Below are 27,423 nucleotides of genomic sequence, written 5' to 3'. Positions count from 1 at the left end.
TTTTAACGTTTATTTATTTTTGAGACAGAGACAGAGCATGAACGGGGGAGGGGCAAAGAGAGAGGGAGACACAGAATCTGAAACAGGCTCCAGGCTCTGAGCCGTCAGCACAGAGCCCGACGCGGGGCTCGAACCCACGGACCGTGAGATCATGACCTGAGCCGAAGTCGGACGCTCAACCGACTGAGCCACCCAGGCGCCCCTGGGGAAAATTTTCAAAGAAGTTTCTTATGTTGCCCTGGGTTTCTTTCTTCCCTGTGGTTAAATTATTCGACAGGCTCTTTTCTCAAGCTCTTTATTTTTCCCCAATATTGTCAGAGTCTCTGTCTCCTACATCCTGTGAAAGGAAGGGGAAGAGCCTGGGGTGGGGTCCCCTCCCTCGGTGTGAGGTGGGGGGACCTGACCCTGTCCCACTGAGTGATCCGGGGGTACGGGCGCGGGGACGGGTGGGAGCCGGGACCCCGATCTTCCCAGGCCGACCGCCGCCTCCAGTACTGCTGTTGTTGTAGATGAGCTTGTAGGACAGTCACAAGCCACGGGTTCAGCCAGGCGCCCATCAGCACATCCTCCCCGAGCCCGGCAGCTGTGACCCAGACGCAGCCTGGGCCTGGACGGCCCCCCTTCCAGGAGGGGAGACAGACAATAAAGAAGACGCCAGAGAAACCAGATAAGGGAGAGGAAGTAAACAGGGTCATGAAAGAGAGAGTGACAGGGGTGGCCTCCCCGAGGGGCGGGGGGGTCGTCTGGAATGGAAAGGGCCAGCATGAAGGGGGGCGGAGAGGGCCGATCCAGGGAGGCAGCAGGGGTGTGGGGCCCAGGAAAGGCGAGGTGTGTGTTCCAGGAAGTGGCCCATGCGGCTGCAGACAGAGGCAAGGGGCAGGGGCTGGAGGAGGAGGGGGTCCCCGGCCATGGGAGGGCTCTGACTCAGAGCCCTGGGAAGCCGCTAGGAGTTCTAGGCCAAGAAAAGTGACACGATCTGATTTGCGTTTTAGGTTTTAAACTTTTATCTGTTAAGTAATCTCTATCCCCACCGTGGGGTCAAACTTTTGACCCTGAGATCAAGAGTCACACGTGGGCCGCCTGGGTGGCTCAGTCGGTTGGGTGCCCGACTTCGGCTCCGGTCACGATCTCACAGCCCGTGGGTTCGAGCCCCGCGTCGGGCTCTGTGCTGACGGCTCGGAGCCTGGGGCCGGCTTCGGAATCTGGGCCTCCCTCTCTCTCTGCCCCTGCCCTGCTCATGCTCTGTCTCTCTCTCAAAAATAAACATTAAGGGGCGCCTGGGTGGCTCAGTCGGTTAAGCGTCCGACTTCGGCTCAGGTCATGATCTCGCGGTCCGTGAGTTTGAGCCCCGCGTCGGGCTCTGGGCTGACAGCTCAGAGCCTGGAGCCTGTTTCGGATTCTGTGTCTCCCTCTCTCTCTGACCCTCCCCCGTTCATGCTCTGTCTCTGTCTCAAAAATAAATAAACATTAAAAAAAATTTTTTTTTTTTAATTTTTTTTTTTTCAACATTTGTTTATTTTTGGGACAGAGAGAGACAGAGCATGAACGGGGGAGGGTCAGAGAGAGAGGGAGACACAGAATCGGAAACAGGCTCCAGGCTCTGAGCTGTCAGCCCAGAGCCCGACGCGGGGCTCGAACTCACGGACCGCGAGATCGTGACCTGGCTGAAGTCGGACGCTTAACCGACTGCGCCACCCAGGCGCCCCCAAAAAAATTTTTTTAAATAAAAAATTAAAAAAAAAATAAACATTAAAAAAAATTTTTTTTTAAATCAACCAATAAAAGCCCACATGTCGGGCCACTGCAAGTCTCCAAGCCCGGCACGTGTCAGGGCACAGGACGCCGGCCTGGAACTCGCATCCGTAAGGGCTCTCATTCCAGCGGGGTCTGGTCCAAGAGCCCCACTCACTCGTGACTCCTGGGCTTTGTCTGATGGCACAGGGTCGTAACTCCAGCCCCCCAGCACTAGAAGGCACCGGGCCCAAGAGGGGTGCTTTAGGGAAGTGCCTCATTGAATCCTGAGGCCACCTAGGAGGCAGGGACGGTGGCCCCTATTTCACAAGTGAGGACGTAAGGCTCACGGAGGTCGAATGGTCAGCCGGCTGGGCCGGGGTGGGGATGAGGTGGATTCTCCTCGGGAGACACTCAGACCCTCACCCAGAAACCCTCGGGGCCCCACAGGGGCAGAGGGCAACGCAGAGGTCCTCAGAGGCCTTTCTGGCACCTTCCCCTCTGGGCCGTGGGCTGGGCCCTGCAGGCTGGAGGCTGAGCCCGGCCTCCCCGAGGGGTGCTCCGGCTCTGCGGAGGGAGAGGCCGGCCGACCAGGCCGAGCTCGGGGAGGCTGGGCGGGTGAGGAGGCCGGAAGGTGATGGAAACAGCAGGGCCTCAGAGCCCCAAGTCCTCGGCCTCTCTGCGCCGTGTGCCTGGGTCAGTACTGGTCAGCCTCGGTGTTCTGTCTGTAAAACGGGGTGGAAACAGGGTCTGCTTTGAAGGGTGGTTGTGAGAAGCAAGATAGAAGGTGTTTGCACAGCGCTGGCGCTCAGATGCTGTGTTTATCTGGGGAGGCCCGGGGTGGGGGGCGGTCTGCTGGGGGCTTCAGGGTCAAGGGCGGCCGCCAAGCCTCCCCGCTCAGCCCCGGGCACTAGCTGCGTACGGGAGACCTCGGGGTGGCATGTGGACCCCCCCCCCCCGCTTGATAGCCATGTTGTGTCGGGGGCGCAACAGTAGCTTTTGACCCCCAAGTCACAGATTAAGTAGGGAACATGGGAGATCGGGGCGGGGAGGGGAGATAATCCGTTTCACACCCCCAGTGATAATTCCGGCAAACCTTCCCCTGTAATGTCCTGGGACGTCTTCCCGAGGTATAATCTTTGTTTTCGCATAATAATCTTGCATTCTCTGCGCACGATTTTTATATCTGGCCGCTCTTACCTGTACCCCAGGTGTGATATTCCGTTCGTACATCTTGCCATCATTTTCACCCATTCTTTCCCCTTTACCCAGTTTGGGACTCTCCATTTTTCCAAAAACCACGTTTCCATAAAGAATGAATGCCCAAATGCTTTCAAAATTGTTTTTATCAACAAACCCTATTTCTTTATATTTTACTTTTGTTTTTGAGAGCAAGCCTGCGCATGCGGGAGCACCAGTGGGGAGGGGCAGAGAGAGAGGGAGACACGGAATCCGAGGCAGGCCCCAGGCTCCGAGCGGTCGGCACAGCGCCCGACGCAGGGCTCGAACCCACGAACCGGGAGATCATGACCTGAGCCGCAGTCGGAAGCTTCACCCACTGAGCACCCCCGCAGGCGCCCCGCCCCCCAATATGTTTTATAACACAAAAAGGAAGCGGTTGTCGAATATGCAAATTCCTCCAGCAGAAAACAAGAGTAAGTGAGTAGGAAGGAAGCGTTTATGGAGAAGCAGAGGTTTGGGGGGACCCTCGGCACGCCTGGAAATGATGGGTTCACGGCTGCGGCGCGGAGGCAGAGGGGAACTGGGAGAATCCAAGAGCCAGGAAGGACTGAGTCTGGTCCAGTCCAGGCCGGCCGCCCCTAACCGTAAGCTGTCCCTTATTCTGTGTGGGGGACGGTGGGTCTGAGGGTCTGAGGGACCCTCCCCGCCGCCAGCCCCTCCTCGCTTGCCGATCCCGTTTGTAGGCGCCCAGCTCCCCCTGCTGGCAACAAGGGCCTGCCTTCCTCGCAGAGCTGGGCGGCGTGTTCGCCGGGTGGAGAACCCTTGCTCTCACACCGGCGCTTGGGCTGCTCTCGGATTTGCTTTCAGTAAACCATTCAGTTCCGGTCATTTGCCTCAACAGCCGTCCAAGGCATCCCATGTGGGCAGGCGCAGGTTTCAAACACACCCCGTGATGGGCCGGGTGATACACTGATGAACGGGAAGAATATTTGGAATTCTATTATCGCCTTATAGGATACACCATCACATTAGTCCAACAGTACGTGCCCTCATTCAACAAATATTACCCGGCATGAACGAAGCAGGCAAAAATCTCTGCCATGAATGGAGCTTATTCTCCATGGGGGGAGAGGGATATTTGATAAGTAAAATAACTAGTAGGAGCATTGGCAGATGGGAAAGGGCAGCAGCTAGTCCGGACTGAGTGAAACACACCAGATTTCAAAGACTTAGTGCCAAAGCAAAACAAAACAAAAAAGCGAACTATCTTATTATTGTCTTATATTGATTACATGTTGAAATGATATTTTGAATATATTGGGTTCAATAAAATGTTCGTTTTCTTTTTTTATTTAATTTTTTTTTTAATGCTTGTTTATTTTTGAGAGAGAGAGCATGAGCAGGGGAGGCGCAGACAGAGAGGGAGACCCAGAATCCCAAGCAGGCTCCAGGCTCCGAGCCGTCAGCCCAGAGCCCGACGCGGGGCTCGAACCCACAGACCGCGAGATCATGACCTGAGCCGCAGTCGGATGCTTAATTAACCAGCGCCCCTGTACTCTTTAATGTGACTGTGGGAAAATTTCAGATTACGTGTGCGGCTCACACAGCTTTTCCATCGGACGACGGTGGTCCCCAGAATACTCCGGCACCTTCTGTTTATTGAGCACCCACAAGCTGTCAAGCATTTACCTACAATCTTATTTAAGCCTCGGGAGCCGAGAACGGATAGGACCCCCATCTCGTGGCAGGTTTAGGGACCGGATGCTCAGAAAGTTTACGTAGCTCGTTTGAGAAAACGCTACTACAAGGTGGGAAAGGCAGGATTTGGTCCACCAGGGCCACACTTTGGGCCGACGCTTTCCGGCCAGTCAGCACGGCGGTGGCAATGAGGCAGCCCCAGCCAGCAAGATGCCCCTTGCGACAGGTCACTTTGGCCGGAGGCTCCTTCGTCGGCCTGGCCGAACCTTCCCGGGAAATGCGTTGCAGTCTGGGACTCCTGCTACACTGGCCTCTCTTCTTCCCTCGCCTTCCATGGGAGCCCTGCGTCTGGACCCTTCCTGCCCAATTCCGCACCGGCCCCCAGAGGATCTCCTGGACGTCTATCTCCTCCCAAAAGACCTCCATTCATGGACAGGTGGACATGTTAAACAAAAAAAAAGAGTATTTGCAAAGAGATCAACTTGAGGGATGAGAGGAAACGTGTCCCCATGAAAGAAACAGAAGATCTGGTTAAGCGTCCGACCAACTTCGGCTCAGGGCATGATCTCGCCGTTCGTGGGTTCTTGCCCCGCATCGGGCTCTGTGCTGACGGCTCGGAGCCTGGAGCCTGCTTTGGATTCTGGGTCTCCCTCTCTCTGCCCCTTCCCCACTCACATTCTGTCTCTCTCTCAAAAATAAATAAAAACTTTTAAAATTTTAAATAAATAAACATTTAAAAATTGAAAGAAAGAAAGAAAAAAGAAAGAAAGAAAGAAAGAAAGAAAGAAAGAGATTCGCCAAGCCCAGCGTGCACGTGCACATTTATAAGACCAAAGCCAGCGTGACCAGGTCCGATCTGGAGGGAGAAAGATTTTCTACGGGAAAAATCTTAACTGTTGAATCGACAAGGACATGAAGAGTGGTAAACGGCAGACTGGATGCGACAGAAAACTCAGGTTCCGTGGGAACAGAGCAGAGAAAAAAGCAACAATTGACTAGTAGGAAAAAAATGGTCTAAAATAAGGCCAGTCTTGAAACCTCAGAAGGGTCACCCGATACTAAGAACTATTAAGGAAGAGACCACGCCTAGAAATAACCTGGCGACTTTTTAATGTTTTTTTCATTTTTGAGAGATAGAGCGCAAGTGGGGGAGGGGCAGAGAGAGAGGGAGACACAGAATCCGAAGCAGGCTCCGGGCTCCAAGCTGTCGGCACAGAGCCCGACGCGGGGCTCGAACCCACGAACCGCGAAATGGTGACCTGAGCCGAAGTTGGTCTGACGCTTAACTGACCGAGCCACCCAGGCGCCCCACCTGGTGACCTTTTTTGATTGAAGGAGAAAGAAAATATAGAGGTGTCTAAGGAGAAAAACTCACACCGTATGTAATGAAACAGCAATGACACTCAGAAACAGGCATAAAGCTTCTTCCTCTTCCCTGACACCAAAAAACAATAGCAAATATCTGGGCGTTTGAAAGCCAAGGTTTGGATGCCCCAGTCAAGGCCTTGCCTGTGCGAACCAACAGAATGCCGGCCATGTGAGCGTTCAGAAAGTGCACCACTCACATACTGTTGATATTAAAAAAGAAAAATAAATTAGGAATACCAGAGGACCAAAGACAAAAATAAAGAATTAAAGACCTGGCCAGACTTCAGGCAGCCAAACGATGAACACTCATTTGGGCCCAAATAAAAACCTGAGCCATTACAAAAAAGGGAAGGGAGGGGAGTTCAGATAGAGTAAAAATAATAATTAATTAATTAATTAAAAGCAATTAACAGAAACCAGGAAAAACATAGTAAAACCTCTGGAAGGTTGTTTTCTATCACCATGAAACGAATACTCAAGACATGCTTGGAAATACCAAAAAACGCACTCCTTTTGTTTTTTTTTTTTTATTTATTTTTTTAATTTTTTTTTTAACGTTTATTTATTTTTGAGACAGAGCATGAATGGGGGAGGGTCAGAGAGAGAGAGAGGGAGACACAGAATCCGAAACAGGCTCCAGGCTCTGAGCTGTCAGCACAGAGCCCGATGCGAGGCTTGAACTCACGAACCACGAGATCATGACCTGAGCCGAAGTCGGACGCTTAACCGACTGAGCCACCCAGGCGCCCAAAACGCACTTCCTTTTGAAACTTCGGTCGATTCTCTCTGTAGACACCTGAGCTCAATCCCAAGATTTGTTTCGGCCTCGGAAACGTCGGGCTAGATGCTGGACATACGTCCGCACCTCACTCCCCCTTGCAGACTCTCACCTGCCCCAGGGGGAATCTACAGATCACAGGGGATCGCAGAAAAGGGTTTTTCTTTCTCTGAAACTTGAAGCCCCGTGATCCCTCCGAAGTCATCTGATTCGGGGCTGTCCGCTGTACCATTTTGCCCAACCATGTCGCGGAATACCAACCAAGAATTCCTGCCCCCTCTGCGCAGGGCATCGCGGCAGTGACTTTCGTTCAGGAAAATCATCTGCAAAATCAGATCACGTAGGGCGCCTGGGTGGCTCGGGTCATGATCCTGGCTCGTGATTTCGAGCCCGGCGTCGGGCTCCGAGCCCGCTAGGGATCCTCTGTCCCCCTCCCGCTGCCCCTCCCCTGCTCTGTCCCCCACTCTCTGTCTCTCTCTCAAAATAAATTAAAAGAAGAAAGAAAGTTGGGGCGCCTGGGTGGCTCAGTCGGTTAAGCGTCCGACTTCAGCTCAGGTCACGATCTCACGGTCCGCGAGTTCGAGCCCCGCGTCGGGCTCTGGGCTGACGGCTCGGAGCCTGGAGCCTGCTTCGGATTCTGTGTCTCCCTCTCTCTCTGCCCCTCCTCCATTCATGCTCTGTCTCTGTCTCAAAAATGAATAAACGTTAAAAAAAAATAAATAAAAAAAAAAAGAAAGAAAAATCAGATTAACACCGACAGCTAAGGGAGCGTCTTCCAAGTGCTGTGCAGGGTTGAGTGCTGGACATTATACCTTGTGTACCCTCCACCACAACCCTACCCCCTACTCCTTTTACAGGGGCTGGCCTGATTCCAAGAGAGGCCAGTTCACGTGTCCAAAGCCACACGGCGAGTGAAGCCGCGCGAGAGCCAGGACCACAGGGTCTCCGGAATCCACGCTCTCAACCGCGACACTTAAGAGGCGTCGCTCTGCCCGGGACGAGAGCGCGTCCGTGCGAAACCAGGCACACCGTCTCATCCCACCGAGTTAAGACTCAGAACGGGTGTGTCCGAACGGTTTCGCCAAGTTCAAATGACCCCTTCGGATCTCAAAATCTACGCATCTCTTGGCAGTTTGCAGACCGATGCAGGCGCACACGCATCCGTAGTGCGACAGCAGAGGGTCGGCTTCTGGTACGCCGACCGGCCCTCCTGTGACTATGAACTATAGACCCTGGACGGGATATAAAAACCCAGCTGGATACACTGCCGAACAACCAGGAGCAGGCAGAGACCGGAGGGGCGCTGACACTTAGAAGAGGCAAGGGCTCTAGGGAAGTCTCCTACTCTTACAGCTTTGGCCCCACCCCTGGGCACCGTCCCCGGGGACTCGCACACCGAGGAAATCTGGGAGGCACAGGACAGAACCGATTCTCCGCATCATTTACCGCGTCCAAGACTGAATCTGAAGCCGTCTCATGGGTGAGGAATTGGGAGAATGAGACCCCTTCTCAAGAGAGGCCACCAAGACTGACGCTGAGATAATCCACTGTCAGGCTGAGCAAACAAGGGAGTTCCCGATCGTTAGGCGAGGACTCAGCTGTCCTAACCGTGCTCAGGGATGTGCCGGAAATCATGCGGGTAATGTGAAGGCAGGAAGTGCCAGCAGAGAGACAGAAACTTAAAAAAAAAAAAAAAAAAAAATCCATAAAATGGAAATTGTAGAACTGAAAAATATAAAAATCACAAAATCTAGTCAGTTCCTTATACGGGCTTAGCAGAATGGAAAGGAGATCATCAGAGAACCTTCTACACGGCAGAAGTTGATAGACACGTGTGCGTGGGAACAGTGTACAGAACACTCAGGCACGGAAGGGACCACACAGAGGCCTGCTGGTGCCCTTGTAGGCAAGGTCTCTGAAGGAGGGGAGAGAAAACATAGGACAGAAAAACAATCTGAAAAAACAACGGCCACAATTTTCCCAAATCTGATTAATGGTATTAAGTTTACAGATCCAGGGGTGCCTGGGTGATGCAGTCGGTTAAGCGTCCGACTTCAGCCAGGTCACGATCTCGCGGTCCGTGAGTTCAAGCCCCGCGTCAGGCTCTGGGCTGATGGCTCAGAGCCTGGAGCCTGTTTCTGATTCTGTGTCTCCCTCTCTCTCTGCCCCTCCCCCGTTCATGCTCTGTCTCTCTCTGTCCCAAAAAATAAAAAACGTTGAAAAAAAAAATTTTTTTTAAAGTTTATAGATCCAAAGGGGCGCCTGGGTGGCTCAGTCGGTTAAGCGTCTGACTTCGGCTCAGGTCATGATCTCACGGTCTGTGAGTTCAAGCCCCGCATCAGGCTCTGTGCCGACAGCTCAGAGCCTGGAGCCTGCTTTGGATTCTGGGTCTCCCTCTCTCTCTGCCCCTGCCCCTCTCACTCTATCTCTCTCAAAAATAAACAAATATTAGAAAAATTAAAAAAAAAATTTCTGCAGGCCAAAGGGAAATGATACCAGATCTCTAAGTAGGAATGAAAAGCATCAGAAATGGTAAATATGTGCATAAATATAAAAGACTTTTCCTCTTAATTTATTTTTTTTTAATTTTTTTTTATTTGACGTTTATTTATTTTTGAGACATAGAGAGACAGAGCATGAACGGGGGAGGGTCAGAGAGAGAGGAGAGACAGAATCTGAAACAGGCTCCAGGCTCCGAGCTGTCAGCACAGAGCCCGATGCGGGGCTCGAACTCACAGAGTGTGAGATCATGACCTGAGCCGAAGTCGGTCGCCCAACCGACTGAGCCACCCAGGCGCCCCTCCTCTTAATTTAAAATACATAACAAAACCATAAAAGACAGGGATGGTAAACAGACCTATACAGTTGCAAGATCTCCACATTAAAAAAAAAATTTTTTAATACTTATATTTGAGAGACAGAGACAGAGCGTGAGCAGGGGAAGGGCAGAGAGAGAGGGAGACACAGATTCCAAAGGAGGCTCCAGGCTCCGAGCTGTCGGCACAGAGCCTGACGCGGGGCTCAAACCCACGAACTGTGAGATCATGACCTGAGCCGAAGTCGGACACCCAAACTGACTGAGCCCCCCAGGCACTTCTCAAGATTTCCACATTTTATGGGAAGTGGTACATTAACTCTAGGTAGACTGAAAACCTGAGAATGTATATGGTAACTTCTAGAGCCTCCGCTAAAAAAATTATGCGAAGACCGTACAGCTAAAAAGCCAATAAGTTAAAATGCAATTCTAAAATAAAAAACTAAGCCAAACAGAAAACAAGAAAATGATAAACCGAGGGACACCCAGGGGGCTCAGTCAGTTGAGCATCAGACTTCGGCTCAGGTCATGATCTGGCAGTGCATGGGTTTGAGCTCCACCATCAGGATCCTCTGTCCCCCCCTCTCTGCCCCTCCCAGCTTGTGCTCTCTCACTCAAAGGTAAATAAACATTTTTAAAAAATAGAATAAAATGATACACCCAAATCGAACTATACCAATAATCACATCTAATGTTAATAAACACACAAAAAAGGCTCAGCCTGGGGCACCGGGCTGGTTCAGTCAGTGGACCATGCAACTTTTGATCTTGGGGTCGTGAGTTTGAACCTCATGTGGGGTATAGATATTATTTTTTAAAAATCTGTCTGGGAATGCAGGCTGGCGCAGCCACTCTGGAAGACAGGATGGAGGTTCCTCAAAAAACTAAAAAGAGAACTACCCTACGACCCAGCAATTGCACTACTAGGCATTTATCCACGGGATACAGGGGTGCTGTTTCGAAGGGACGCGTGCACCCCCATGTTTATAGCAGCACTATCGACAAGAGCCAAAGTATGGAAAGAGCCCGAATATCCACTGATGGATGAATGGATAAAGATGTGGTGTGTGTGTGTGTATATATATATATATATATACACACACACACACACATACACACACAAACACACACACACACACAATGGAGTATCACTCGACAATCAAAAAGAATGAAATCTTGCCATTTGCAGCTACGTGGATGGAACTGGAAGGTATTATGCTAAGTGAAACTAGTCAGAGAAAGACAAAAATCGTATGACTTCACTCACATGAGGACTTTTGAGACAAAACAGATGAACATAAGGGAAGGGAAACAAAAATAATATAAAAACAGGGAGGGGGACAAAACAGAAGAGACTCATAAATATGGAGAACAAACCGAGGGTTACGGGAGGGGTTGGGGGGGGGGATGGGCTACATGTGTCAGGGGCACTAAGGAATCTACTCCTGAAATCACTGTTGCATGATATGCGACGAATTTGGGCGTAAATGAAAAAACAAATAAATGAAATTAAAAACTAAAAAAAAATCTGTAAGTGATAAGGACATAAATAAATAAGTGGCAGGGCCAGAACAGATAAAAGTGTGAGATCCAAGTATATGGGGTCTACAGGAATTTCCCTTCTTTTAAATAGAAAGACACAGAGAGGTAAGAAGTGAATGAACAGAAAAAGGTATGCAAACAGCATCAGAAGGCCGGAGAAGCTCTAATTCACATCAGATACAGCGGAGTTGGAAACAAAGGATGTCACCAGAGGTAAAGAGGGAAGTTTCGTAACAACAAAATGCTCAATTCATTCGTAGGATGTAACATAACCTAGTAACAGACCTTCCAGATATGGAGTAAATCGATACAATTAGAGGAACGGGACCATGGCACAACACAATAGATTAGAACACCTCTCAACACATGACACACAAAAAATCTGTAAAGACACAGAAATGTGAACGATAGTATTAATTACCTAATTGGTATTACGGAACAAATTCACCCACCGTTTCGGAAAACGTATTTTTTTTTTCAAGTGTATGTGGAACGCTCAGCAAGACAGGCCATATACTGAGTCATATCATGAGTAAGACTACAAAGATTGAAACCATAAACATATTCTCCAACCTGGATGGAATGAAAGCACAAATCAGTAAGATATTTAGGGGAAAGAAAACAAACCCCTGTGAAGTAGGCAATATACTTCCAGATAATCAACCCAAAATAAATCTAACACCAATCTAAAGCGGTGCTTAAAGAAAAGCGTGTAACTTTAAATACTTGTATCAGAGAAAGGCCTAGGGGCGCCTGGGTGGCTCAGTCAGTTGAGCATCCGACTCCTGATTTCGGCTCAGGTCGTGATCTCACGGTTCATGGGTTCAAGCCCCGTGTCAGGCTCTGCCCTGGCAACGCGGAGCCTGCTTGGGATCCTCTCTCTTTCCCTCTCTCTGCCCCTCCCCTGTGCGCACTCTCTCTCCCTTCCTTCCTCTCAAAATTAAAGAAAACTTAAATTAAAAAGTAAATAAACAAACAGGGAGGGACCACCATGAGTAATTATGTCCAAAAAACTAACAACTTGGGTCAAATGAATAAATTCCTCGAAAACACAGCTGACCCTTGAACGACGCAGGGGTTAGAGGCATCGACCCCCGGGCAGCCAAAAAGCCGTGTATAACTTTTGACGGTCCCCAAATACCCCGGCTACCCCTACCCTCCTGTGGACGGGAGGCCTGACTGAGAACATAAACGGCGGCTGAACACCTACTTTGCAGGTGGCATTCTCACAATAAAGTGAACTCGAGAGAAGAAAACGTTACTGGGAAAAATCCTAAAATACGTTTACAGTGCTGTGCTGTACGTACTGAAAAAAACCCACATACCTGTGGACCCGTGCTTCCCAGACCTGTGATGTTCAAGGGTCAACAGTATGACTTGCCTAAACGACACAAGAGGAAACCAAAAGGCCGACCAGCCCTATAGGTATTAAAGAAAATGAAATCTGTTATAAAAACCCATCCCGCAAAGAAAACTTCCAGCCCAGACGGTCTCACACATTAATTCCATAAAGAGCGAACAAAAGGAGAGTTGGAACTGGGTTATTAAAAAGTCAGCTTTAATATCAACAGGAAGAATGGCCAAGAGCCACCACTATGCACGTTAGAAACGCCAGACGATACAGGAGGAGGAAATCGGCCACGGCCATTCATTTCTTCTTCCCCCTCGGCGGCCTGGCGAACAGAGCGGGGTCCATCTGTTCCCTGGCCAGGCCGCGGACAGAAAAGAGCCTGGCGGCCCGCTCCCGCAGGGTGCCCCCACATTTCAGCCCCCGGGCCGTCAGTTCACTCTTGAGCCTGTCCAAGCCCAGCGCCTCCATTTCCGCCGCGGAGGTGAATGCCAGCAAGTCTAGAGTTGCCAGACCAGTATCCTGAGAGAAAAGAAAAGAAAGTATTTAAAACCAGCTCCTCCCCCTGAGGACTCTCCTTAACTGTCCACGGTGCTCTGCTGATCAAGGAATTCTCATTTAATTAGCCGTATCTCGCTACTGAATTTTAATAATCGTCTACATGTCATTCCACACAGATTCTCATTACGAACACTGACGACCATGAATTTATCTGTACATTTAGAAACAAGCATTCAGAACAGTCACAGAAGTTACAAGATGCCCAGATCCCTTTTTTAAGTGTATTCATTTCAAGAGAGACAGACTGAGCGGGAGGGGAAGGGGCGGAGAGAGAGGGAGAGAGAATCCCAAGCAGGCTCCACGCTGTCGGCCCAAATGGGAGCTTGAACTCTCAAACTGCAAGATAATGACCTGAGCTGAAACCAAGAGTCGGACGCTTCACCGACTGGGCCACCCAGGCACCCCCGCCCCCCCAGATTCTTAATATGACTTTTCCTCTTTTTTGGATTTTCCAGTAGGTCAAACAGCAAGACACATCCAGCCCAGCCCCACACTGTTACAACCAAGAGTGGCACCCTCGTAAAGTTTAACATTCATGAGATTCCAGGCCTGCACATCTTCTGATTCCATCACCCTGACGCTCTGTAACTTAATGATTAAGACTGTTTGAGTTCCCACGTTTATAACTCAACAAATCCAAACACGGTTCAACAGCCTTGTAATCGTTCGAGCCGTCCGGCAGCCTTTCCAGACTCTCAGACGCAAGGAAATACTTCTAGCCAGGGACGCTCTGCAAAGGACAAAAATGTTCACATATGGGAGTTTTTAAAAAATATATTCAATGGGGCGCCTGGGTGGCTCAGTCGGTGAAGCGTCCGACTTCGGCTCAGGTCATGATCTCGCAGTCCGTGGGTTCGAGCCCCGCGTCGGGCTGTGTGCTGACAGCTCGGAGCCTGGAGCCTGCTTCCGATTCTGTGTCTCCCTCTCTCTCGGCCCCTCCCCTGCTCACACTGTGTGTCTCTCTCTCAAAAATAAATCAACATTAAAAAAATTATAAAAAATATATATTCAAGAAGAGTAATTTTCCATCACAGTAAGTTATCTTTCAATCGTTAAAGAGTTCTAGGGACAGAATCTTAATCCTTCTTGTTGAACTTTATTTTTTAAAAAGAACCATTTTGGTAGCTTTCAGGAGTAAATCTTGGTTTCATTATTTCTGGCCAAATCCTAAATCACCACCTACGGCTGCACACGGTGGTGAGGAACACATCCGTACCTCCCCACCAAGAACAGTTTCCATGACTGAAGGCTCAAAGAAGTCAACCGGGTCTTACTCCTCATCCTATGCCTAAAATATCCCTTTACTCACGTTTCTATGACTTCAGACAGGAAAAAGCTTCTAATGTATAAGAATACTATAGGGGCGCCCGGGTGGCTCAGTCAGGTGAGCGGCCGACTTCGGCTCAGGTCATCGTCTCAAAGTTCATGAGTTCAAGCCCCGTGTTGGGCTCCGAGCTGTCGGAGCCTGGAGCCTGCTTGGGATTCTGTCTCCCTCTCTTTCTCTGCCCCTTCCCCGCTCACACTCCGTCTGTCTCAAAAGTAAACATAAAAAAAGAGTAACACAAAAGCTACAGGCTGACCCCTGCAGAAATGGCGTGAGAGCCAAATTAAAGCCCTTTGCATAAACAATTCCACTGTCCTCCCTAGAGAGTGCAATCGATGCCTTCCTGCTTTGTAATTGAGGGTAGGGAAGGTGCTGGTTAAACAAGTAACGACAGGCTTCGTGTTTGCCAAAGGACAGCAGGTGGTTCCGGGTGCATCTAGTCTAAAAAGCAAATCATTATTAGATCAAACGGTAAACGTTGAAGAGTCTTCCTGGAAGCTGGTCCACTGAAGGCCACGAGTCCTGAACAACCGGAGGGACACTGTGCTCAGCGAAAACCATCCTTTGATGGCGGGATGCAGAGCTTAAGATGCGAAGACAAATTAGAAGGCAGCTGCCCCTCTCCCTGCAGAGAGAGCGTCACATCCCGCTGACGCCAACTGTCCCAACAGTCTCGCACGCGAGGAAGAAACAAAGCAACCGGGGATTCGGTGCTAGAAAATGAGCACGTTTCAGCCCCTCTAAAATGCCATCTGCCGCATCTTGCCTCGTTATCGTCTGTGTTATCGACAAACAATAAACAGGGGCGCCTGGGGGGCTGCGTCCGTTGGGCGTCAGCAGTTGGCTCCGGTCGTGATTTCGCGGCTCGTGAGTTCGAGCCCCGCGTCGGGCTCGCTGCTGTCAGTGTGGAACCCGCTTCGGACCCTCTGTGTCCCCCTCCCAGCCCCTGCCCCACTCGCGTGTGGGCGCCTGCACTCTCTCAAAAATAAACATAAAAAAAAAAAAAAAAGGATAACCGATACCAACTAAACTATGATATGTGACGTGTGTCCAAATTCACAGATTACTAAAATGGTAAATGCGCAGCTTAGAACCGATAAACTAGGGAACCAGGGACACCGCCCCGTGGCAAAATGATACACACCCCAGACTTGAAAAGAAACCAATCTAGGATTTTCGGAGGGGTTAGGCAAGCTTCACTCATCGCACCGCTGGTCATTTAACGGACCTTCCCCCAAGCAGCCCGGGGGGGAAGCACGTTTTCATTTCAAGGACTTACTGAGGCCATAAGGCTGACGTGGCCGGAGAAAGGGGCCCCAAGTCACTTACCGAGTTTCCTGACCGGCCGTCCTCCGGTTTGGTCACAGGCGCGCTTCCCCCGCACTCTCCGGGCGCTACCTCGGCAGCCGTGTCAGTCGCCTCCCGTGCCTGTGCCTGTGACTCTTCGGTCGGTCCTGCCCCGGCCGCCCCCTCTTCTGCGGGCTCCTCGCCCCCGGCCCCTCCCTGCTCCAGGCTCTTCTCTGTTTCCACGGCCACGGTCCCCTGCTCGCGCCCCCAGGCGGAGGTCCGGCCCGGCCCGGCGTCTGCGGAGACTGCACACCCGGAGCCTGGCCCGGGCGCCTGCGGCGGCTCCGGGGGCCTAGAGTCCGCAGCCCGCACGCCCGCCCTCGGACAGCTGCCGGCAGATTCGGCTGCCGCCTCAGCGCCATCGCCGTTTCTGGGAGTGTGGAAGCTCACTCCGGAAGTGCCGGGAGCTTCTTCCCCGTCGCCATCCGAGGTCTCTGAGCTAGACTCCTCCGCGGTCTCTAGTCCTTCCGTGCCCAACCTGCAGGGGACAGAAAGGCGTGACACCACCCCCAGCTTCTATGTGGGCAGAGCCCCCGCCTCTGTCCAGGGAGCGGGCCCTGTCGGATCCAAGTATCTGCTCGCTGGAGATGGAGGGCAGGTAAGTTCCAGAAGATACTCCCGGGGATAAGCGGACGGCGAGATTCAGTTACGACCGGAACCCGCCTGGAACCCACTGTCCTAAAGATCCGAGAAGGACTCCTCTTTAAAGGCGTGAATCTCTTAGAGCAAAACTGATTTTTGTCTAAAGCTATTTTTCCTATCGCCTATGAATCTCAACTGTTAGAAACTAGATAAGATAACAAGCAGTTAAAAGAAAAGTCTGTAATTGCCCCAAACTGGAAACTTCCCAAACTATCTACAGGAGAATGGAGAGATAGAAAAGATAATACTTGGCACTAAGGAGGAACGAATGACGCATACAATCCCAGCCACAGGCTGCAAAGCATCGCGCTAAGTGAGAAAAGCCAGACACGCAGGGCTGTGGGACACCCCCAGAAAGACAAAACCATCACAGATCAGCGGGGTTTGGGGTTGGGGGCGCGGGAACTAACCGTGAAGGGGCACACCGGCAATTTTTAGGGAAATGCGATATTCTGTGTCTTGATTTTGGTAGCGGTTACACGATTTTTCAACACTCACACAACTATTCAATCAGAACGTGTGAATTTTGGTGTATATAAATCATATCTCGGGGCGCCTGGGTGGCTCAGTCGGTTAAGCATCCGATTCTTGATTGTGGCTCAGGTCATGATCTCGCGGTTCGTGAGTTCAAGCCCCACATCGAAGAGCCTGCTTGGGATCCTCTCTCTGTCTCCCTCTCCTTCTGCCCCTTCCCTGCTCACACTGTCTCTGTCTCGCTAGCCGTTGCCCCAACACACAACACCACTACCTTTTCTCTCAAGAACGCTTGATTCCTATTTCACAAAGAACACCCCAGATCCTATGCGGGACTCGCAGAGTTACGTGGTCTTCGGTTAATAATTTTCTTTCTATCCCCAAGGCAGAAGCCAACAAAGAAGCAAGATCCATCTGGACGGATTTTCTAGAACTCGGCCCAAGGGGTTTTCTAGAACTAATAACCGGAGGACCAAGTGGGAAGGGCGGGAGAGCTCCCGGGGACGGACAAGAAAAGGCACCACTGTGCTTTCCAGCGGCAAGTGCACAAGCGGCCAGGAGAGGTCGGGCAGCGGCCAAACACGTCAGTAACGACCGTGAAAAACCACAGAGAAGACAGAACAATCTAGAAAGTACAGCTTCCACCAAGAATGTCTGAAAGTTAACTCTTTCAACGCCAAACAGTAATTCAAGTATAAACTTACTTTCGGGTGATCTTTCACTGTAAAAAAACCCTGTTCCTTTAGACGGCATGCCTGGTACTCGAGGCAGAAGCCACGAGCGGTGTGTCCAGTGTGACAACCGTGCAGACTTGGAAGACCGAAGCATTCTGGAAATTTCTGAGCTCCCTTCAAACATTACTTTAAAAAGTGTTTATGGGGGCACCTGGGTGGCGCAGTCGGTTAAGCGTCCGACTTCAGCCAGGTCACGATCTCGCGGTCCGTGAGTTTGAGCCCCGCATCAGGCTCTGGGCTGATGGCTCAGAGCCTGGAGCCTGTTTCCGATTCTGTGTCTCCCTCTCTCTCTGCTCCTCCCCCGTTCATGCTCTGTCTCTCTCTGTCCCAAAAATAAATAAACGTTGAAAAAAAAAAAAATTAAAAAAAAAAAAAAAAGTGTTTATGCCAGGGGCGCCTGGGTGGCTCGGTCGGATAAGTGTCCGACCCTTGATTTCAGCTCAGGTCGTGATCTCACAGTTCACGGGTTCAAGCCCCACGTCGGGGTCTGCACGGCCAGTGCAGAGGCTGCTTGGCATGCTCTCTCTCTCCTCTCCCTCCCTCTTTCCCTCCCTCTCCCCTCCCCTCAAAATAGATAAGTGAACTTAAAAAATAAATAAAAATGAAAAACTAAAAGCGTTTATGCCAGAGAGACAAGAAGGAAATGCGTCAGTCCGCACAGATCTCTTCGCGATGAAAACGAAGCATATGCTTACCAAAAGCATTTCCTCTTCCCTGAACTGGCTCCTCTGTCCGTTTTTGATTTGTTGGGTCGTTTCCGACTCTCCCCAATTTCCGCCGACACCATCTTGCTGGAAGCAGCCTGCATACCTAACCACAAGTGTTAACAACTCAGTTACGCTGTCAGGAGTAAGGACAATTAAAGAAGTCATACCCAGTACGGACTACAAGACAACTGCGTTGTCATCCAAAGCTCTGGATTTAGTCTCTTATCGGACCAAGATTTGCTACCGTTACTGTGAGAGTCACCTCAAATTTACATAGAGCTAAGCACCGAGCATTCCGGCTCTGGAAGCAGGTTGGAAAACACCGGCATCCAGTCTGCAGCCCTGACACGGACAGGTTCGTGTCCGGCCTCCCCACGCCTGCTCGTCTGCCCCCTTGTACACATTACTTGGGTATCACTTTGTCATAACCTCCTGACTGAAAAGATTCCTTCTTATTCAGCCGAACCCCCAATGGCCCCAGCGTTAACGCTCCAGATACAAAAAACACACACAGAAGCCGAGGACCATCGTTCTCCTTAAAATACCGTTAAAAACACTGACCTAAAACTAGAAACAAACGTGCTGAGGTCTCAGCTCCTCCTGAAGACACAGGACAGCCCCACCGAGCACAAGGAGGTTCTTACCTGGGGCCCGCGGGAGTCAAGTACAAACACCGTGTGAGTGTGCCATGTGTGCTGGGGTGTAAGGAGTGTGGGCTGTCACTGAGTGGAGACCCCCACCCCCCGGCCTCCATCCGGTCCTCGGGGGACGGCGCGACTCCTTCTCACCTTTGAGGACCGAGTCCTCCAGGCGCTCGGCCATCTCGTGGCACTGCCGCTGGTAGGCGGGGTTGGCCGAGCAGGGTCTGGGCTCCGCCAGCTTCCGCTGCAGCCGCTCCAGACGCTTCTGCTCCTTTTCAGCCTCTCGCTCGGCCTGCTGTTTCACCCACTCGGCCATCCTGGAACGCAAGAGACGATCACGCGCCCGCCCCTTTACGCAGAAAGAGCCCCTCCCCGGCGACAAATTCACCCTGTCCCGCGCGTGCTGTGACTTTCCCTCGGACAGGGAGAGATGAAGAGTCGAGAGCGATGGATGAGAGCGCTAACATTTCAAGTCTACGTATCCGTACGCACGGCACGCGCACGACCACCACCGACAGAAAACACCGCTCTCTTCGAAACAACCAAAACAGGGGGCGTCTTACGCCTTCTCGTGGTTGACATCTCGCAGCCTCCGCCCGCTGAGGTCCCGGCAAGCCTCTCGGTTGGTCGTCTTCTCGATCTGAGCACCAAGTGCGCGGAGCATAGATCCGAACCCTGAGCAGATACACACATTTGGAGAGAGCAGGTGAGGGGGTTCAAGGGGGTGGGTAAAGGCCAATTCGCGAAAACAGTGTTCGGCCACAAGAGTAAAAAGGATCTCTTTCATTCTTTTTTTTTTTTTTTTTTAAGAAAGGGATGTCAGGACCCCACCCAGGTAAAAGTACCGATAAACTCGATTCAGCCTCACACCTTCGCCCTTCCTTTGGATCTCCGCAACACTGCATCCTCGCCACTGGGGCTCTTCGGAGGGCTTTGCCCAGTGCCACAGATCCCAAGATTCCCGGATGAAGAACTTAAACAAAACTTCATGGTGAGGGGCCCATGGGGTGGCTCAGTCAGCTAAGCAAGCGTCTGGTTTCAGCTCAGGTCAAGATCTCACAGTTCATGAGTTCAGAGCCCACATTGGGCTCTGTGCAGACAACGTGGAGCCTGCTTGGGGTTCTCCCTCTCCCTTCTCTCTGCCCCCGCCCCCTCCCCCGTTCGCATTCACATGTCCACTGTCTCTTTAATTTTTCAAAAAATTTTTTTTTTGTTTTTGAGAGAGAGGGAGCACGCACGCGAGTGGGGGGGAGGGCCAGAGAGAGAAAGGGAGACACAGAATCCAAAGCAGGCTCCGGGCTCTGAGCTGTCAGCACAGACCCTGACACGGGGCTCGAACCCAGAAACGGCGAGATCATGACCTGAGTCGAAGTCGAACGCTTAACCGACTGAGCCACCCAGGTGCCCCAACTCTCTCTCTGTCTTAAATACACTTAGAAAAAATTTTAATAAAAAAATTAAGAAGTAATTTATGGTGAGATTTTGCAGTGAGTTTCAAAGGAAAAGCAATTTTAAGTTGTCACTGGCTCATATGATCAGCTTCATCCTCCCGGACACAGTTTCAAACATCAGCAGGATGATTGTAATTCAACGCCAGCTCTCTGAAAACCACACCAAAGCACGGTAGGTGTTGAGAAAGCTTCGGGATTACAGGCCAGTACATCAGGAGAAATACCCAGAACCCCTGTTATTCTCAGTGTTTGCTCGTTTAGTTTCTTTTCCCTCTTAATCTACCCCGACCTGGAAATGACTGTTATTTCACAAGCCGACGTCAGTCCTCCCTTGGAGCTACAATAACCAAACAAAATCTTGATGAAAGCAGCCGATTTAGTTGTTTTAACGTTCCTCCTTCAGCAAACTGGACAGAGTAATGATCATCTCTCATCAAATCTTCCCCGAAGTTTTAGAACCCAGGTTGCCCGAGTGCTATCCTGCTGACGAAGGTAGAAACTAATCAGACAATATAGTCCTCAAAAAGAATAAAAGAAACGGGTGCCTGGGTGGCTCGGTCAATTAAGCGTCCAACCCTTGATCCTGACTAGGTGATGACCTCAGGGTTCGTGAGATCAAGCCCCGCATCAGGCTCTGTGCTGACAGTGCAGAGCCTGTGTGGGATTCTCTCTCCCCCCCCCTCTGCCCCTCCCCTGCTTGAGATCTCTCTCAAATAAACTTTAAAAAAAAAAAAAAAAAGGAATAAAAGAGAAAATATTCAAAACTAGGTAAGTAACTAAAGGATTTCAGAAGGCAAACAAAACCGGAAACTACAGAGGCCAAGGAGCTGGTGAATTTAACGCACGGGGCTCAAGGTGGGGGCTCCACGGTGAGCAGCCGCCGCTCCTGTCCTACCTCCTTTGCCACCGCGGAGCCTGGGTTCCAGACTATAGACGGCGCCATGCCGCACCCTGTCACTGGTGTCCGTGAGCGATCCGTCGCACTTCACAAAGAAGCATTCCACTGGAACATCCTAGAGACAAGTTTGGGGTTTTTAAATGCTGTTTACGAGACAAATACGAGTTTCCTGCAGGAAGGGGCCTGGCCCGTTATCTTTTCATTACTCCAGTTACACGCAGAGAGCGAGTGGTCAACGAGCATTTGCTGAACTGAAAGTCGAAACTACTGAAAGAAAAAAGTCATTTCGCACAATTTTTTCCTGACACCTCACCACGACACGTACGACAACTGTTTGTCTTTCGGGTGAAAATAAAAACCACTGCCTTCTTCTCTGGCAGGAAACCAGAGCCAAGGTAGGGAGCTGTATGGGGCTCAGACCCAGTAACTCTGCAAGTCCCATTCTGTCCTGACTTTTGTAAACGGGGAATGTCAAGCCGAACAGGTTTGGAAGTGACCATAAGTATTCTGGGCCAGCTGGCGGCGGTGATCTCTGCTCCTGTCCCCGACTCACAGCAGAAGCCGGCATAGCCCTAAGCCCGCTCCGTGTATTTCAAAAATTCTCAGAACAAGTGGTAGATAAAAAATATATAAACTGTTAAGTCTTTCTAACCAAGTCTGTGATGCCATAAAGTGAGACAACAGAGGAGTACCCTCCGAAGTACACAATTAAATGTGTAACATCAAGTGCTAAGAGACCAAACCCCAACAAAAGGAAAAATGCATGACTAGTGGGGTGCCTGGGTGACTCCGTCCATTGAGTGTCGGACTCTTGATTTCGGCTCAGGTCAGGATCTCATGGTCGTAAGATCAAGTACCGTGTTGAGCTCCTCGCTGAGTGTGGGGCCTGCTTGGGATTCTCTCTCCCCCTCCCTCTGCCCCTTCCCAGCTTGCACATACAAGCTCTAAGAATTTTTTTTTTAATGCACGATTGGAATCTTCCTAAAATAGACACAACGAACACTCACTCTGAACCACACCACACAGCTATTTCAACAGGAACTACCTGTTCATTCAACAAATATGAAGTCCCTACTGTTTGCCAGATACTTTCTAAGCGCTGGGATGCTGTAGTGAATAATACAGTGAACACAGACCCTCCCTCACGGAGCTTACACTCCAGTGGGGAAACCCAGATGATGAACACACGAAGTACATACTATGTCAAATGGCGATGAGCAGAGTGAAGGGGCAGCATACACAGACGGGCATGGTGGTAATACGTTTTACATACAGGTGGTCAAGAGGAGCCTCTCGGGCCAAGTGACATTTGAGCAGAGAATTAAGCAAAGGGAGAGAGCAGGCCACGTGGGGGACAGCACTCCAGAGAGCCCAAATGCAAAGGCGGGCAGGAGGGATAAGCCTAGATACGCATGGAACAGCAACCCCACCGATGTGGCTGGAAGAAATCTACAAAAGGGGAAGGAGAAGGCCTTAGAAGCCACTGTAAGGACTTTGGTTTTACTCTGAGTGAAGCCACTGCAGGGTTTTGAACAAATTGAGAGCTGAGTTATAGTCTTTAAGGATCACTCTATGGGGCGCCTGGGTGGCTCAGTCAGTTAAGCATCCGACTTCGGCTCAGGTCATGATCTTGAGATTCATGGGTTCGAGTCCCGTGTTGGGCTCTGTGCTGACAGCTCGGAGCCTGGAGCCTGCTTCGGATTCTGTGTCTCCCTCTCTCTCTCTGCCCCTCCCCTGCTCACGCTCTGTCTCTCTCTGTCTCAAAAATAAATAACACATTAAAACAATTTAAAAAAAAAAGGATCGGGGCGCCTGGGTGGCGCAGTCGGTTAAGCGTCCGACTTCAGCCAGGTCAAGATCTCGCGGTCCGTGAGTTCAAGCCCCACATCAGGCTCTGGGCTGATGGCTCGGAGCCTGGAGCCTGTTTCCGATTCTGTGTCTCCCTCTCTCTCTGCCCCTCCCCCGTTCATGCTCTGTCTCTCTCTGTCCCAAAAATAAATAAAAGACGTTGAAAAAATAAATAAATAAATTAATTAAAAAAAAAAAAAAAAAAAGGATCACTCAAGCTGGTGAACTGGAAATGAGACTACAGAAGCAGAGACGTCATATCATGACAATCCAGGTGAGACGCAAGGGCCATCTGCACCAGGGGTGGTAGACGAAAGGTGATGAGGACCGTGAGGGGCCCTAGTGCCCTGAGTGAGGGCAGTGAGATCAACAGAGGAATACAGAGGAGCCCAAAAATCTGGTCTAAGGGGAAGAGTGAGACGGCACGTATTTGGGGAGAGTACTGGTCTCATGCTGGGTGTGCTTCTTTGAGAGGCCTAATAGCCATGCGAGATGTGGGGTAACCCGGTGGGGACACAAGTCTGGAGTCTGGGGCAGAGGGCTGGGCTGGAGCCTTACATCTGGGAGACGTCAACACACCGATGGTACTTACCGCCCTGAGAATGGACGAAGTTGCCCACGTGGGGGAGGAGGAAGCGTCAGAACAAGGATCAGAAAACTTGGCCCGGCCACTCTAAGGTTTAGAGACCAGGGAGATAAGGAGGAAGTGGCAAGAGACACTGGAAGGGAGGCTAGTGAGGTGGAAGAGAATGAGGGTGACGTCTGGACCGGTAAGCAAAGCATGCCAAGGAGGGAACGGTTGCCTGTGCCCACGGATGCTGAGAGGCCACGAGAGAGGAAGACTGGAAACTGATCACCAGATACGGCAACGCATAAGACCCTGACCCGCGAGGCGCAAGTTGGTCTGCTGGAGTGATGGGCACGGAAGCCCAACTGGAGGACGTACCGAAGGAGAGAGGTTTACGTTCAAGGGTATTTTCTATAAAGAAAACCAGGGAAGATGAGGGGACAGCTGGAAGGGATGTGGGCTCAAGTATGCGCACTGGGAGGACTGATCCAGGAAAAAGGGAAAACACTGGGAAATGCAGGGGAGAACTAACGCTAAGTAAGCCATTCAGTAGGGAAGACGGGACAGGACACTGGGCAAAGCGAGGGTAATTACAATTTTTTTTTTAATTTTTAATGTTTACTCATTTATTTTCGAGAGAGAGAGAACACAAGCGGGGCACGGGCAGAGAGAGAGAGGGAGACACAGAATCCAAAACAGGCTCCAGGCTCCGAGCTATCAGCACAGAGACTACGTGGGGTTTGAACCCACAAACCGTGAGATCATGACCTGAGCCGAAGTTGGATGCTTAGCCGACTGGGCCACCCAGGTGCCCCCAAAATTCTAAATAACTTTAAAAGACATTCATGCGAAAGCAGAAAAATTATATACACCACACTCCATTTCCAAACAAGAACTGCTTGTTAATACGACTGATCAACAAAATTGCATTTTCTACTTGTCACATTCTTGTCAACAATCACCAGTAGAAACCAAGAGTAAAGGAAATTTAGAATCAATTCAAGCGCCTTTAACCTTTGCACATTATCAAGTTTTTCGAACACAAAGCCTGAGGCTACCAGAGACAGACCAGTAGTTCAACAAAGCCAAGTTTACTGACTCACTGGGGGGGGGGGGGGGGGGTGGAGGGGTGGATTGCACTCGCAGGGGTGTCTCACCACCACCACCAAAAAATAATTGTTGCAGGATTTGGCGCAAGGGTGGAATTTGGGTGAAATTTAAATGAAAGTGTTTCGAGAGACTCAAAATGAGCTGAGCTGTGTCTAAAAGGGGCAACATCAGGTCCAGACTACGAAGTAGATTAGATCCAGGCTCCTGTCTCCTTGGAAACCACAAAGTTAAGATAAACGTGGAATGTCGTGTTCAGAACTCCGAATCTGAAGTTCTGCGCCCGGGCTGGAAATCCAGAGAGAGTGCTTCTCTGGATCAAAGGGACTTAGAATCTCCAGGCAAGAGTGGGATGCTTCATTCTTACTGATAACGTTTCAAACAGGAAAGTGTCTCGTAGTCTGTAATTTTCTAGATCGAGGCTTCTCGGTGAATCAGAAAGCAGGAGACTGCCGAGGGAGTCAGGATGACATTTCACAACCGCACCAGGTCCCCGGGAGAAATAAATTTCCTATTAATTCTGCAGCCGGCTTCATCTGTGCTATCCTAGGCTGCAGACCAGCCAACAGATTTTTACTCTCTCGGTGGGAACTAACACTGACTTCATCCTGCGTCCCAATAATTTGGCTTTAAAAAGCACAGATGTGGGGCACCCGGGGGGCTCAGGTCACGATCTCGCAGTTCCTGAGTTTGAGCCCCCGCATCAGGCTGTGTGCTGTCAGCTGGGAGCCTGGAGCTGCTTCCTATTCTGTGTCTCCCTGTGTCTCTGCCCCTCCCCTGCTCATGCTCTGTCTCACTCCGTCTCTCAAAGATAAATAAATGTTTAAAAAAAATTTTTTTTAATAAGTAAATAAATAAAAATAAAAAGCACAGACGTGAACTTGAGCTATTTTTATTCGTTCCAGTATCTCATCAAATGCCCTTTTATAAGTTTCTTGTTTCTGTTCACACATGCCACGGTTAGATTTCTTGAGCACCCGACTGAATCCTTCATTTATATTTCTCCCCTCTTACTTAGAATTATTTTTTCCAATACTTCTCATGATTAAGATCCTATTCTTTCTGGTCATTTTGGATCAACTGCCATGAGATAAGAAATATTTTCACGGGGCGCCTGGGTGGCGCAGTCGGTTAAGCGTCCGACTTCAGCCAGGTCACGATCTCGCGGTCCGTGAGTTCGAGCCCCGCGTCGGGCTCTGGGCTGATGGCTCAGAGCCTGGAGCCTGTTTCCGATTCTGTGTCTCCCTCTCTCTCTGCCCCTCCCCTGTTCATGCTCTGTCTCTCTCTGTCCCAAAAATAAATAAACGTTGAAAAAAAAAATTAAAAAAAAAAATATTTTCAGAGTTATTAAAATCCCATGTATTTCGTACTACATTCATGAAATAAGATTTTCAGAGATATTAAAATCACTAAACTAATATTTCACTTATTCATGAAATAAGATTTTCAGAGATACTAAAACCTATTTTGTAAAACAGTTCCCCACCTGGATGGCCAAACACACCTCTGACAGCTTTCACACTGGACTGCAGTGTAGAAAAACAAATGGGGAAGCTGAAAAACCACATTATTTGGAAAGACGTGTTGCTTCCTCATGGAACCGGTCCAAATACAAATTCGGTTTAGACTGCAGTGTTAACATGTGTTAAGCCCGTAAGTAACAAAGCAGAAGAAACAGCCTAGGAAAAGAGGGACTTTGTGAAGTTATAAAGAAAAACAGACGACTCCATCAAGTGCCAAAATTAAAATTAGATTCAGGGAGACCACTGAAGAATCAAACAGGTTCAAGGTTTACCAGTTTACGGCTGGTAAAAGCTGCTTGCTTGACTATTAAGTAAACCGCACACAGAACTTCACAAGTCCGTGACAGGTGTTCAAAAATAATGCACGGACAAATGTGACCGCCAAATGAAGAGATCTAAACGACAGACCGCACGAACCCACGCCCTCACCAGGACACGAGTGGGAGGGCTGGGCCTCGACCAGCGACCTTAACAACCCACTTCCCGTCTCCCTCCGCCACCATCCTGTGGCCCGGGTTTGGACAGGGAACTCTGTCCCGGGTTGGAGCTAACCGGGCTGGGTGATCAGGGGACAAAACGCATAGAGTGCATGCAGGGGAAATGTAAGGAAATGAGCCTCAGAAGCCAGCGGGTCCCACGGCCTCCTGAACGCACGGAGGAACAATGCCCCGGGGCGCTGAGAGTCCAGACCGAGGGCTGGACTGAGCGCCTGAGAGCGGAGTGGCTGCTCCCCGCTCTGGAGGGAGACAGAACCGCCACCACCCCAACACAAAAGCAAAACAAGGCCTCAGCAGCAGCTCGAAGCACCTTCACACTGGGGGGCCTTCAGCCCCAGAAACACAACCCCAGGGAAGAGACGCGCCCCCGCCAGACCCTGGTCACCCAGCCCTGCCCTCCCCGCCCCGCTCCGCCCGCCGCTGTCTCCCTCCTCCCGAGGAGCGCGAACCCCACCTGATCCTGGCAGTGTCGGCGGATCACATCGCGTACGGAGCACGAGGCCGAGGCACAGCGCACCGCCTGGCACCCGAGGCCGGGGCCGCGAACCCACACCAGCGCCGCAGCCTCCGCCATCTCAGCGAGCGACTGCCGGGGGAGAAGGAGCCACGACTCGCCGGCGCGCCTCGATGGCGTCACGG

General features: G+C 50.6%; 2 protein-coding genes across 2 annotated transcripts in view; one reads left to right on the top strand and one right to left on the bottom strand.

The window, feature by feature from the left end:
• Positions 1-27,423, top strand: part of EPHX1 (epoxide hydrolase 1) — a 138,341-nt gene that overhangs the window by 102,682 nt on the left and 8,236 nt on the right. The gene's annotated exons all lie outside the window — the stretch shown is intronic.
• On the bottom strand, positions 12,652-27,411 carry SDE2 (spliceosome associated SDE2). The gene is made up of 7 exons (XM_086694615.1): positions 27,239-27,411; positions 21,239-21,356; positions 19,456-19,567; positions 19,040-19,209; positions 18,240-18,354; positions 15,677-16,172; positions 12,652-12,984 (listed from the first exon to the last, which is right to left on the bottom strand). Exons 1-7 carry the CDS (start codon positions 27,356-27,358, stop codon positions 12,763-12,765), a joined length of 1,353 nt encoding a protein of 450 aa, XP_086550741.1. The 5' UTR covers positions 27,359-27,411; the 3' UTR covers positions 12,652-12,762.

The sequence above is a fragment of the Puma concolor genome, chromosome E4 (assembly GCF_028749965.1).
Source record: "Puma concolor isolate L17-30 chromosome E4, mPumCon1.1.hap2, whole genome shotgun sequence".
NCBI classification, from domain to species: domain Eukaryota; kingdom Metazoa; phylum Chordata; class Mammalia; order Carnivora; family Felidae; genus Puma; species Puma concolor.
The sequence above is the reverse complement of the archived record's forward strand: the minus strand, read 5'-3'. Positions and strand labels throughout refer to the sequence as shown.